This window comes from Dendropsophus ebraccatus, chromosome 9 (genome assembly GCF_027789765.1).
Source record: "Dendropsophus ebraccatus isolate aDenEbr1 chromosome 9, aDenEbr1.pat, whole genome shotgun sequence".
NCBI lineage: Eukaryota > Metazoa > Chordata > Amphibia > Anura > Hylidae > Dendropsophus > Dendropsophus ebraccatus.
The window spans coordinates 88,600,650-88,614,004 of record NC_091462.1 but is presented as its reverse complement, the minus strand read 5'-3'; the positions used below and the strand labels follow the sequence as shown (position 1 = coordinate 88,614,004).

At 42.2% G+C, this 13,355-nt stretch overlaps 1 protein-coding gene across 4 annotated transcripts in view; it reads left to right on the top strand.

The window, feature by feature from the left end:
- VWA3A (von Willebrand factor A domain containing 3A) overlaps positions 1-13,355 on the top strand; it is a 64,746-nt gene that overhangs the window by 28,143 nt on the left and 23,248 nt on the right. For all 4 annotated transcript variants that reach the window (XM_069981985.1, XM_069981986.1, XM_069981987.1 and 1 more), the window contains exons 10-19: positions 32-131; positions 248-313; positions 425-556; positions 1,621-1,759; positions 3,246-3,349; positions 6,623-6,703; positions 7,331-7,425; positions 9,175-9,294; positions 10,747-10,821; positions 12,228-12,363. In XM_069981985.1, the coding sequence (XP_069838086.1) occupies positions 32-131; positions 248-313; positions 425-556; positions 1,621-1,759; positions 3,246-3,349; positions 6,623-6,703; positions 7,331-7,425; positions 9,175-9,294; positions 10,747-10,821; positions 12,228-12,363 (1,048 nt within the window). The remainder of the gene's footprint in view (positions 1-31; positions 132-247; positions 314-424; positions 557-1,620; positions 1,760-3,245; positions 3,350-6,622; positions 6,704-7,330; positions 7,426-9,174; positions 9,295-10,746; positions 10,822-12,227; positions 12,364-13,355) is intronic.

Sequence of the window (13,355 nt, the reverse complement as noted above, 5' to 3'; positions counted from 1 at the left end):
CAGCAAAATCTTGTTTTTTTTTTGTTTCTAGCCCTGACCAGACTTCAGATGTCCTTTCTGACTACCTTCTGCAGTGCACTCTGGGAAAAAATCTCAAGATGCACATAGTTGCAGTTGATAGCATCGGGCAGGTAATCTAGCTTCTAATTAGTCACATAATATTCACATATGAACTACATTGTAAATGTGTATTCATCTGGAAACTCTATTAAGACACTAAATTATTAATGTATTTATTCCCCTATAGGCTGATTTACAAGCACTAGCTGAAGCAGTAGCTGCACGTTTTCATTGCTTTTCTTCGTGGAAAGAGGTAATTCATATTTCTCATTGTAGTACCTTTCTATCCCAATGATCAAACACCAGCAAAATGTCATATTAAATAAAATTACAATTAAAATATTTGGTTTATATTGCTTAACAGGATGAGATTTATGCAAGCACTGATATTAAGTTAGTATTCAAAGAGGTGCAGAAAGCAATTGACATCTTGAACAAGATTAAGGAGCTGCGGCTAGGAAAACTGGATGACACATGTATCAGTATAATACAAGAGGTGAGTCGTCTCGCTAACACATTAATATTACATCCTGGAAATAAGAGGGACTTATTGTAGGATGTTAACGCTATGGAGGGAATTTATCAAGACCAGTGTTCAAGTACGCAGGTCTGACATAAAGCCTCACCCCCATGCCCTAAGCCCTAAGAGTCGCACACCCTTAAGTAAATCCAGCAAATCTGAGGCAGTCGCAAATATATACACCAGCTCTGACCTGGTATAGATTTGTGCCATGTTTTCCGCTTGGTGTAAATCATGATAATTCAGACGCCACCCCCTTCCCCTTGCCACACCACCCGTCCGCTAGATGAGGAAAAGTCCCAGATTTTTAAACAAACTGCTTGGTTTGTACAGAAATGTTTTTATTTTTTTTCCTTTTGTACGCCAGGCACACTTTTGTTAACATCCCCTTGTAAAGTGGTATTTGAAAAGTGGTCTTCTGAGGTGGTCTTCTCAGAGGAGTTGGCCATGCAACTAAAAATCGGTCACAGCAAATGATTGTTTGAAAAGCAGCCCAAACCTATTCACAAGTAGACTACATGTGGTTAAGCAAGTCAATGGGCCTGCAGCAAGTATGCTGTGGAATCAGAATACCTTTTTTGCCGGTTTCCTGACATATACCAGCTTTGTAGTGCACTTACTGTAATATGTGTGAATAAAGAAATTCAGAAAGCAACTGTGGTGGGGCGTCTAATCTGTGCGGGACCTGTGTGAGTCTTCTCCTGCACTCCTGCATCAGTGGTGCTTGGCCATAAAGATAAGGCAATAAAGAAACATAGAAAAGAGCAAAGGCAACTTACCGTTTAAGTGTTATATTTATTCAAATAGACACCGACACCGATTTACAGGCATACTGTATATAGCAAGTGCGCACATGATATATCTGCCTGTATACCGTTGTTAATGTCTATCTGAATGAATATCGCACTTAAACGGTGAGTTGCCACTGCTCTTCTCTACGTTTCTTTATTGCCTTTATATGTGTGAACTTAACCTTAGTAGAGGAATTGGTTGTCCAATTTAATTAGGAAAAATGTTAAATTCTAAATATATTTTTACAGATATCAACCGAGGTTGCCAAAATACCTACCTCTGCATTTCTTCCGAAACCTCCCAACCATAATGAACCACTGAATATTGACATCCCTAGTTTTTCACCCAGAACATCGGCTGAATGGCTTAAGAAAAATGGACTGAAAGGTAAAAGGTTATTTGACTTGATTTTTTGGGGAAAAAGACAGGTACCACCATCTTGTATCTATTTTTTTTTTAAATTACTTTCTTGGCGCCTGCACGGAGATCCTGGTGACATGGTCCATTTTTCAAAATGCCTAGTTCCTGCGATTATAACTGGGCGGCATTTTGAAAAATGGACCGTGGCAATGGACATTCGCTTTAAAGGAGAAGTCCAGTGAAAATTTTTATTTAAGTATTGTATTGCCCCCCCAAAGTTATACAAATCACCAATATACACTTATTACTGGAAATGCATATAAAGTGCTTTTTTCCCCTTCACTTGGTACTGCATCAAGGCTTCACTTCCTGGATAAAATGGTGATGTCACGACCCAACTCCCAGAGCTGTGCGGGCTGTGGCTGCTGGAGAGGGTGATAGCAGGTGGACACTGAGGGACACAGGGCACTGGAGGGACATCATCATGTTATCTAGGAAGTGAAGCCTTGATGCAGTAGTAAGTGCAGGGAAAAAAGCACTTTATAAGCATTTCTCGTAATTAGTGTATATTGGGGATTTGTATAACTTTTAGGGGGCAATACAATTCTTTAATAAAAAATTTTCACCTGACTTCTCTTTTAAAGCGACTCTGTACCCACAATCTGACCCCCCCAAACCACTTGTACCTTTTTGATAGCTGCTTTTAATCCAAGATCTGTCCTGTGGTCCGTTCAGCAGGTGATGCAGTTATTGTCCTAAAAAAATACTTTTAAATCAAGTTTAAAAGTATTTTTTAAGGACAATAACTGCATCACCTGCTGAACGCACAGCAGGACTGATCTTGGGTTTAAAGCAGCTATCCGAAGGTACAAGTGGTTTGGGGGGGGTCAGATTGTGGGTACAGAGTCACTTTAAGGGGGTCACTATCCTAAGTTTTCTGATTCGCACGCCAGTGATCCCAATAAATATATTACTTCCACTTTTCCTACAAAGATTAAAAGGAATTGCTTGAAAACACTGAGTAGTATTTGTTTCATAGCTTTCTTTTCTTTTTTTACATGAACCCAGAGCATAACGCCTTGTGACAGGTCACCGCACTTTGACTTCTCTTGTCATTTACACTACTCATCCCAAGCTCCTTTTTACTGCCATGTGGGTAAAAGGAAGTGACAGCCATCCTAAGCACATTTTTAGCTCTAAGCTGTAGTTTCACTCTTCTAATTCCCAAGGCTGACAAGTCTTGCACTTAAGTAATAACTGCTAGCTTTTATTTTTCGCAGTCTCAATCACCTTATGGTTGGTATCGTGCAGCATCAATTTTATAGCTGGGCACAGGGAGTTCTCAGTTTCCATTTCAATGAATTGTTAAATAGTGCAGTGACAAGAGATGTAGGTCAGGGAGCTGTCACCTTCTGTAACCCCCTCGATCAATATGTCTTTTTATATTAAGTGATCTCTGGATTCTTCACGTGTGCTATGTCAAACAGAAAGATAAGTATTATTTTGTTTGTAGCCAAGAAGATGACGCTCTATCAAATACTAGCTCCTAATGCCTATTCCACAGTGGAGGACTTTGTGCCCATACTTCAGAAAAATGTCTCCTCTACGCTCCTTGAGGTAAGCTACCTTTTTTTTTTGCACTAGTACTCTATCAAGCTTGAACGTAAATGATACGACACAGTAAAATCTATAGAAAGCATCTAAATATATTCATGCGGAAAGAAAGTGACCCTCTTTCCTTCCTGTATTTAACATCTACCTTTCTCTAATGTAATAGGATAAAGTCTTCTGAGCAAACAATAATAATAATAAGCTTATATATCTGTTATTGCCTCTACAAAGAGGTGCAGTTTAAAGGAAATGTATCATCAGAAAATTGTTTAATGAGTTTTTTTATTTTTTTTATTTCTTATATGATGTACCACTAAAAGAAAGTTAAAAAGTGACACTAGCCAGTTGAACAGGCACAATAAGCAGAATGCTCTTGTTCAGTGTAGCTCAGTACTGATATGCCCGGGACAAATATAGTCCCAGGGGCAGTGGGGAAAATAGCAAACCTCACCAACTAAACTCTCCCGTGCCTCTGCTGTGATGGATCGCCGCTCGGGGATCCCCACCGGGCTCCAGGATATCCACCTGAGCCGATGTTATGACCCTGTTCATGGGGTGCTACTCCAGTTATTGATTGGCTGAGGGGGCTGTCCATCAGCCAGGACAGGCATTTTCCCCCGAGTCATGACATCACACCTCGTGGGGTGCTACTCCAGTCAATGATTGGCTGAGGGGGGCTGTCCATCAGCCAGGACAGGCATTTTCCCCCGAGTCATGACATCACACCTCGTGGGGTGCTACTCCAGTCAATGATTGGCTGAGGGGGCTGTCCATCAGCCAGTACAGGCATTTTCCCCCGAGTCATGACATCATCACACCTCGTGGGGGGGGGGGCCTTCCAGTGGGGGTCCCGGGGCTGGTCACACTGCACAACACGGCACAGGGAGAGGTAAGTATAGACTGCTTGTTTTCCTCTCCCCTGCCACTGCTGTCTGTGGGATCTTTCATACAGCCAGACTTCTCCTTTAAAGGCCATCAATCATGTTAACTTGTCTAAACCTTTTAGGAGACTCTCCAGCAAATACATGTAGGCTGAGTTCATGGGGTGCTACACAAAAACGTAGTCGACCTAATTTTTGTCTCCGTTAAAAAAGACGGATCCGTTTTGATCCCTTTTTTTTAATAATGTAATTCAATGGAAAAACAGGTCAAAACGGTTAACGGATGCACACACATGCATCCGTTTTTTTTGCAAAAACCGGATGGAAAAAAAAACCTAATTGCAAAAACGTAGTGTGAACCCGGCTTTAGGGACCTATTCCACGGGCCAAGGAACGATGTAAACGAGCGCCAATCTGCTAAATCTGCGCTCGTTTACTGGGCCTATTCCACGGCCCCGATGATCGTTAAGCAAGGGCTGCAGGGACATCGTTACCTGACATGATCATTGGCTGATCATTTTCTCTATTCCACAGAGTGATAATCGTCCGAATTCGGCCAATTATCGATCCCGTGGAATATGGCCCTTAGACATTCTTGGGTGATAATTAGAGATGATGGTTACCTGAGCATGCTCGGGACCAATCGTTCCCCATTTGAATACCGGCCACTGCATATTGGATGGATGCATTTTGGGGCGATACTGTCTGAGATAGGTTTCTAGGATTTATTATGCTTACTGTATGTGATTATACATACTGTATGTGATAATGCAATTATTGTACAAATAAAGTTACATAATAGTACTGCCATAACGTACTGTATATGATAAAGCCATCACTGATGGCTTTTTGCTTGATGTATTTCAACAATGTATCCTCTTAAAAGATTACATTAGTTAGTCACTTTCTCAATGACAGTGTAGGTATTCACACCATGGCACGTGTGCCGGGGCATGTAAGATGAGTGAATGAGTGATTACCTGCTTAGAGATAAGGAGACTGTCATCAGAGCCTTTCGGATATTACAGCTGAATCAGGTTCTTTCAAATTGTTTCACATAGAGCAGCCACATGGCCAAAACCTGCATAGCAAAACTGTGGCAATATGTGGTAATAACATGCATGGTAATTCACAGTGTAGTAAAAAGATTTTATTAATTTTAGTAGTTGTATTAAAGGGGTTATCCAGGATTAGAAAAAGCATAGCTGCTTTCTTTTAGAAACAGCACCACTCCTGTCCTCAGATTGTGTGTGTGGTATTACAATTCAGCTCCATTCACTTATGTGGAACTGAGTTGTAAAACCCACACCCAAACTGAGGACAGGGGTGATGCTGTTGCTGGAAGAAAGTGGCCATGTTTTTCTAAGCCTGGATAACCCCTTTAAAGGTGAACTATCAGCAGGTTAGATGAATCTAACCTGCTGATAGCTCCCTAGTGGGCATGGGGCAATAAGGATAAAGGTATGTCTGTTACCTTCATCCTCAGCGACGTTCCCATGATGTTTATTCTGAAATCCTCCGATAGGTCAGCTATTAGGAGCACTGGGCCGTAGCCTCACCCCACAGTGCTCCTAACAGCTTACCGGGCAGAGGATTTTAGAATAAACATCATGGGAACAGCTCCGAAGATGAAGGATACCCTCATCCTCAGCGCCTCCATCGGTTAGATTCGTCTAACCTACTGATAGTTCCCCTTTATTTTACAGCAATTACAAGACAAAACAGTCAAGAACTCCATCTGCAATCCACTCTTTCTTCCACTCACATAGGGAACATTACAAAGAAAAAAGTGGGATCTCTTACACCTGACACTACCGGTTTCACCACTAACGCTTGCAACTTACTGATAATTGTGGGTTTCACCTGGATTTACCACTATTGAAAGTGACAAGTTGCTGTCCTGTCTGTAATTCAGGATCACAAGCAGTAGCCTGAGCCAGTAGCCCTGCATGTAAGAGCAGTCAATGGGGGAGATTTATGAAAGGGTGTAAATATACACTGGTGTAAACTGCCCACAGCATCCAATCACAGCTCAGCTTTCAGCTCTGGTAAAATATAAGAGGCGCTTTGATTGGTTGCTGGGGGCAGTTTACACCAGGTGTATATTTACACCCTTTCATAAATCTCCCCCAATATGTATAACTTGACATTAACAGAAAAAACCTGGTCACTATATTAACTTAATGGCTTACTTTTTAGTGTATTTCTATATATACTATGTAATAGAGCGTACAGTAGTGTACAGCTGGTCTTTTATGAAGAAACATGTTTACATTTCTCAGCTCAACTTTTTCATGTTAGCAATAAAGGGTGTGTCCTAACACCTCAAAATGTGCCCTATTTTACATCTATCTACCTTTCTATCTTTACTTAATTTTTTTTTTTTTTTTTTTTTTAGCGGGCAATGATGCAGTTTGAATGGCATGATGGGACTGTAAAAAACATTCATGTTGATCCCCCAGTGCTTTATGAATACCAGGTAATGTTTTCCACATAGCTTTAGGGCTTTATCCAAGTTCAGCAGCCACCGCTAATCAAATGCCGAAAGTTCGGGTTCGTATCGACTCCAGCATGCTCCAGGTTCGCTTATCTCTATTCATGAACAAATAACAAACATACAGTAAAAGCGTACATTTTGGTCTACACACTTGCGAACAGATTATCAGGTGCAACGCGTAAATTACGCAGTTGCATATGCATTGTGTACATATTGCATACGTTTCGGTCTAGAGTTACGCACATGTGTACAGATTGTCAGCTGAAAAGTGTAAATTAAGCGGTTGCGTACGTTCCCAAGTTCGAATATGTTCGAATGATCGTTCTAACCATACGGACACGCATAATATAATTGATCAGATTTGTAGATGTCAGGTCTCTGGCTGACTGTAGTCAGCTGCAGTTACCATCGTCCAACACTTACATCAGGGATATCATATCATAACCCATATTTATCCCTATAGTCAGAGTTATATCAATGGCATTGTCATTTCAAAGAGGTAGCGATGAGTAAAAGTAGTAGTCATGAGCAAAAATGTACCGATCATTATCATAATATACGCAGAATATATGTATATGTTTTGCTTTTCTCTTTCTGTCTGATATAAAGAAACAGTTAGCCAAGGTGACGCGGACCTATGAGAAAAGAATAGACTGGCTCACAAAGGGAAGCAGAAAACTGTGGGGAACCGTGTGTGAAAAAAGGTGAAAATTTTGCAGAACGTTATATTTTGTTAAAGCCAGACTCTTTTAGTGTAGAGGTTTAGGCTGGTATTACACGGAACGATTATCGTTCGAAAAATCGTTAAATCATTCGGATTTGAACGATAATCGTTTCATGTAATAGCAGGCAACGATTAAACGACCAACGAGAAATCGTTGATCGTTTAATAGGATCCGGACCTATTTTTATCGTTAGATTGTTCACACATCGTCCGAACATCATTCGCACATTGTTCGGTGGAATAAGAATTTGCAGCTGAAATGTACGCAATACCGACGACTAAACGACCGCAAGAACGATCATAAATAACAATCATCGTTCCATGTAATTGGGCGAACGATTTCGGGTCGTTTGCCTTAGCGGTCGTTTAAGATCGTTTATCGTTAATCGTTGAAAAATTGCTTGGTGTAATAGTACCCTCAGTGTAGAGCTTTCACTGCCTTTTATTATGTCCACATTGCCATTGGCCGCTCCCTCAGCAGTTGTGTTAGATTGGACAGCAAGAATAGCCCTATGAGCCCTATGCAGTGCTGCCTTTTTCATCATTTGACAAGAATTATTGTAAGGGTATGTTGACACATCCAAGCAAATTTTACTTAAAGTGTCACTGTTGTTTAAATTTTTTTTGCAGAAATCAATAGTACAGGCGATTTTAAGAAACTTTGTAGTGGGTTTGTTAGCTGAAAAATGCATTTTTATCATGAAAAAGCTGTTTGAAGGTCTCCCCCCTGTCTTCATGGTTCTCTTATGGAGAGGGGAGGGGTGGAGGGAGATAAGGCACCAAAACAGGACATCACCAGGCTCTCTCCTCTGAAGTCAGCACTCACCTCTCTGACCTCTGAATAAAGGCTTTCACACAGGTCCCGCTGTGTAATCCTTTGCTCTCTGCTGGCGACTAATCTCCTTCCTCCCCCTTCCCCTCTCCGTAGGTTACACAGGGCACGACTGATGTAAAAGAGTCGAGATTTCCTGATAATGAGCAGTGAATAAGAGAGAGGAGGGGGGGGGGGGCTGGGGAAAGTCTTTTTGAATGCAGATAATGGCATATTTGCCTAATAAACCCAAATACAAAGTTTCTTAAAGGGGTACTCCAGCGTGGGGGCAGTTTTTCGCTGGGAACGGGGAGAAGGTGGCCGAGGGAAAAGACGTCCACTCACCTCCCCGGTTCCAGCGGTGGGTCCCGCATCCCGGCGCTCCGGTGCCCGGTTCCCGGCCGCTTCTGGGTGTCTGACGCGGGCCTGAGACGTGACGTCTCAGGTCCGCTCAGCCACTCAGTGAAGGAGGCGGGATCTGATCGGACTTGAAACGGATCCCGTCTCCTTCACTGAGTGGCTGAGCGGACCTGAGACGTCTTGGGGGAGGTGGAGTGGACGCCTTTTTTTCCTTCGGCCACCTCCTCCCCGGTCCCAGGAAAAACTGCCCCCACGGTGGAGTACCCCTTTAAAATCGCCTGGACTATTGATTTCTGCAAAAAAAAAGGAAAAAAACAACAGTGACACCTCAAAAAAAGATTTAGAGGAGAGGTTCCTTATGTACTTTTGCCTAAGAAAGGGAAACATCTGTCATAAAGACACTGTGAGTTTTGTGTTGCTAAAACCTAAGATGTGAGCAACACATAGAGCTCAGTATATTTTATACTGTTGTTTATTAAAGAAATAATATGTTGTGTAAACTTATCCTATGTGTACTGTCATTGTACATTGGTTTCTATAATCCTTTTTCCTTTAAAGGGTGGTGCTGCTTGTGGATTTATCCCTTGAGAACGCCTTGCACATTATACATATTCAGCATTCCCTGCGACTTTTACTGGAAGAACAGATAGCAAATAAGGATTTATTTAACATTATAGTGTAAGTTATGATGTCTTTTTATCTTCAGTTTCATCCTAACTTCACCTGCAAAATCACTTTTCTATAAATTAGAACAATAAAATACATTGCTACAAGCAGTTATGAATTTTCCATCCACATTCCCCTTCCCCGGGTCTGTTCAGAACAGTGGATCACCTATAATACAGATAGGTCATAGCAGCATGTTCCTGGAGCAATTAATAAGAATAGGACTACATGGCTGAAAATCAGATGTGAATTGTGTAAATGTTGTAGTGCAATCAAAGAACTGATGGTTGACCTCATAGAGATTAACCAAAACACAGCGGAGACACCATCACGTTTTTCTCAACGTCAGTGAATCTAGGAACATCGCCCCCTAGGAAGACAAATATGCAAAAATACTGCGGAGACACCATCACATGTTTCTCAACATCAGTGAGCTTGCCAGACCTTCTACTGGGAAGGAACAACTAAGCCAAGGGGCGTCTCCAGTCAAGCAAACCACCTTCCAACAAGCCACAGCCCCATGACTTGGGAAATACCCAAGCAAGGTATCCATCCACAAACATCTGTTTTAGGGTATTGCCCCTCATTAGTGGGGAGCAGGATTCTCGCTAGTGCATATTTGTCTTCTCAGGGGGCAATGTTCCTAGATTCCCTTGGGTAGAGATACATGTGATGGTGTCTCCGCTGTGTACTGGTTTATCTCTATTAAGTTAACCATCATTGTTTTGAATGCCCTTACTTGGCTTTGCTCCCACGAGCGAGGATCCTGCTCCACACTGCTGAGGGGCAAATACCCTGAAACAGCTGTCTGTGGATGAATACCTTGCTTGGGCATTTTCAAGTCATGTCATACTTGACTGTGGCTTGTTGGAAAGTGACTTGAGACCCCCTTCCCCCCCCCCCCCCTTAGCTTGGTTATTACTTCCCAGTAGAAGGTCTGTCTAACTTACTGACACGTGATGGTGTATCTGCAGTATTTTTCTATAGTAGTCTTGTGCAATGTCTCCATTGCATTCCATTCCATTTGGGGGGGAAAGTGCCAAGCAACCTTGCATTTGTGATTTTCACATGGTTGGGGGAAAAAAGCATTCACAGCTCTGAAATGTAAAGTTTCCTTATAGGTATGTTCATGTGAATAAGCTGTGTAGCTGTCGTTGTACAGGAGAAGACAAGAGGGAGAATATGAAGGAATATTGGCAATACTAACTTCTATTAGTATAGAATATTGGCAAAGTCCAACTTCAATACAAGCTTCATTTATTACCACTTAGGTCACATTACCACATAACAGAGAACACATGCGGCCGAAACCATCCCCCATGCACTCGGCAATAGCCACACAACATTGCACAACTATTGGTATATGATGGGGGCATGGTTTCAGCCATATGCCTTCTCTGCAATGTGGGAAGCAATAAATGAGTCTTTTATTGAACTTCTTGATTACTGTTTTATATCTTGCAGATTTGGCAGTGCCATACGCTTTTGGAAGGAAGGAATGGTTCCTACAACGTCTGAAAATCTGCAGAGGGCATGGAAGTAGGTTCCTTAAAGTGAATCAGTCACAGGCTGTAAGCCCTTTGACCCGCTGACAGTGTGCTGTGTTTTTTAAAATCGGATAATTTTTATTGATTTTACAATAAACGAAAAAAGAGATATTAAAAAATAGCGCCACGTGGGGCTCCAACATTTATTATACAGTTACACCTGCACACAATAATCCAATTAGGCATCATTATGTAAGTTGGCACATTTTTGTTTCTTTTTTTATATTCTTAAAGGCGCTTATCCCATGGGACGACTGACAGCGTTCGTTTGCTCCTTGTTCCCCGCTTTTACACGCGGCAGCAAGTGGGTGACAGCCTGGGGGAGGGCGCAGGAGGTGTGGGAGGGCTGCCCGGGTGATCGCTGATCGTCCGGGAAGCCCATGGCATGTAGCAGCGGTTTACTGCCACCGCTCCTATTCCACAGAGCGACATCAGCAAATCGTTGCTGTATGAGTAGTTTGAAAGACAAACAACTGCAACAATCAGCCGACATCGTTCATGTCGGCTGATCGTTGCCTTCTATTACACAAAATGATTATCGTCCGAACAGTCACAAAACTTAGAAAATAATAAAAATTAAAGGTTGGCAACCGGAAAGTCCAGCCATGTGTGGGAATTTAGGATAAAACAATGAGATAAAGGGTATCATCCCCTGCATAGTCCATTCACCATAAGCATGTAGGTTACTAGTATATGTGTCTAGCTTCTCGCTTTGATATCACCCTTTACGACACATGCTCAAGATATTCAGAAAAATTTCCAGTGGGTTTCTAAAGATTTGCAGTAGGATGACACTGGGTATCAAGCCACCAACCCTATATTCATAAAAAAAAAAAATTCAAATATACTCCCATGCAAACCGCACAGTGTGCTATCCATTGTTGCACTGATGCATTAAATTCCTTGGTCTATGTTCTTCATGGCTTTATTTCCCCCCCAGAAAAAAACAACACTTTTTAATGTGGTCCAAGAGCATCAGAGAGAGGCGTGTGTCATGTTACACCCACTCTACCTTTGATGGACACACAATGCTTGTCTGCTAGCGGAGACGCAGATCGTTCCGTGTAAACAGTCGTTTACCGATTTAACCTATGTGCGAGATAGGCTTAAGCAATCGCAAAACGATTTTTCCGTACGATATATCGTTCCGTCTAAACGCTGATCGTTAAAAAAATAAATTGTTATTATGAAATCGTTCATCCTACAATCGGGCGAATTATCGCTGCGTGTAAACCCAGCATAAGCAAGCAACATCTGTATAAAATATAATCACTGACTCTATCCAAAAAACTTGTTAATCTGGTTATATTGTTTATATGTAATGTATTCTATAGGTCACTTAAGGGTTATGTTATAGTGAATGAATTATTATTAGTAAGCTATTGTCTTCTTTTCCAGGTGGGTGCTCAGCTTGGAGTGTGAGGGCAGCAGGAACATTCTTGGTGCCATTAAACAAGCAATAGAGTGCAACTTTATTGATAAGGAATCTCAGGGGATGTACTTATTTACTAGTGGTATTCCAGATCAGGAAATGGTAAGTCACAGTCCTGACAGATACAGATGAATTTCACCTAAGAATTGGGGGTCCTGAGCATGTGTCAGCTAGCTATTACTGTGGCACAAATCAAATTAATATAGCAATAATTGTGGCACAAATCATTAGACTTGGGGTGGGCATAGTATTTGTATTTCTCTATTTCTGTCTCTTTAGGAGAACAAACCATGTGTAGGTGTATAAAACTGATAGGACCTCTCGCCATATAGGTAAGTCAAAAGTTATTGATCGCAGTGGGTCTTATTGCTGAGACCATCTGGGATCAGGAGATATAGCAGCTGCTCGCTAATTCAGACAATGTAGCCTCATAGACTTATCTTGTCGGAATTAGCTGATAAGGAGATACAGTTGGGGACCGAATCGCGCTGCTGTGCTCTCCCCCCAACTATATCTCCTGATCACAGTGGGTCTCAGTTGTGAGATCCCTTGCAGTCAATAACTTTTGACATGCCTGATGACAGGCTCATCTCCCTGTCCAGCCGCTATACAGATGCCTCCCCCCTGTGCCAGTCATTACATTGGCTCCCTATTTAACACAGGATTCAATATAAACTCCTCCTGCTCACCCACAAGGCTCTCCACAGTGTTGCACCTCCCTATATCTCCTCCCTCATCTCTGTATACCGCTCTACCCGTGCCTTACGCTCCTCTAACAACTTAAGACTAACAACCACGTTAATGCGCACCTCACACTCCCGTCTCCAGGACTTCACCCGAGCTGCACCAGTTCTACGCAATGCGTTACCCAAGACTGTCAGACTCACCTCCAATACACAAAGCTTCAAACGTGCCCTCAAAACACATCTGTTCAAACAGGCATACCAGGTTCCCTAAATTGACCCCCCCCTCCCTCCCCCAATACATATGCTAGGCATTCAAGCACTTAAACCTGTAGCAGGCAGGCATTGGTTGGTGACTCCCCCAAATATATACGCCAGGCATTCAAGCACTTAGACCTGTAGCAGGCAGGC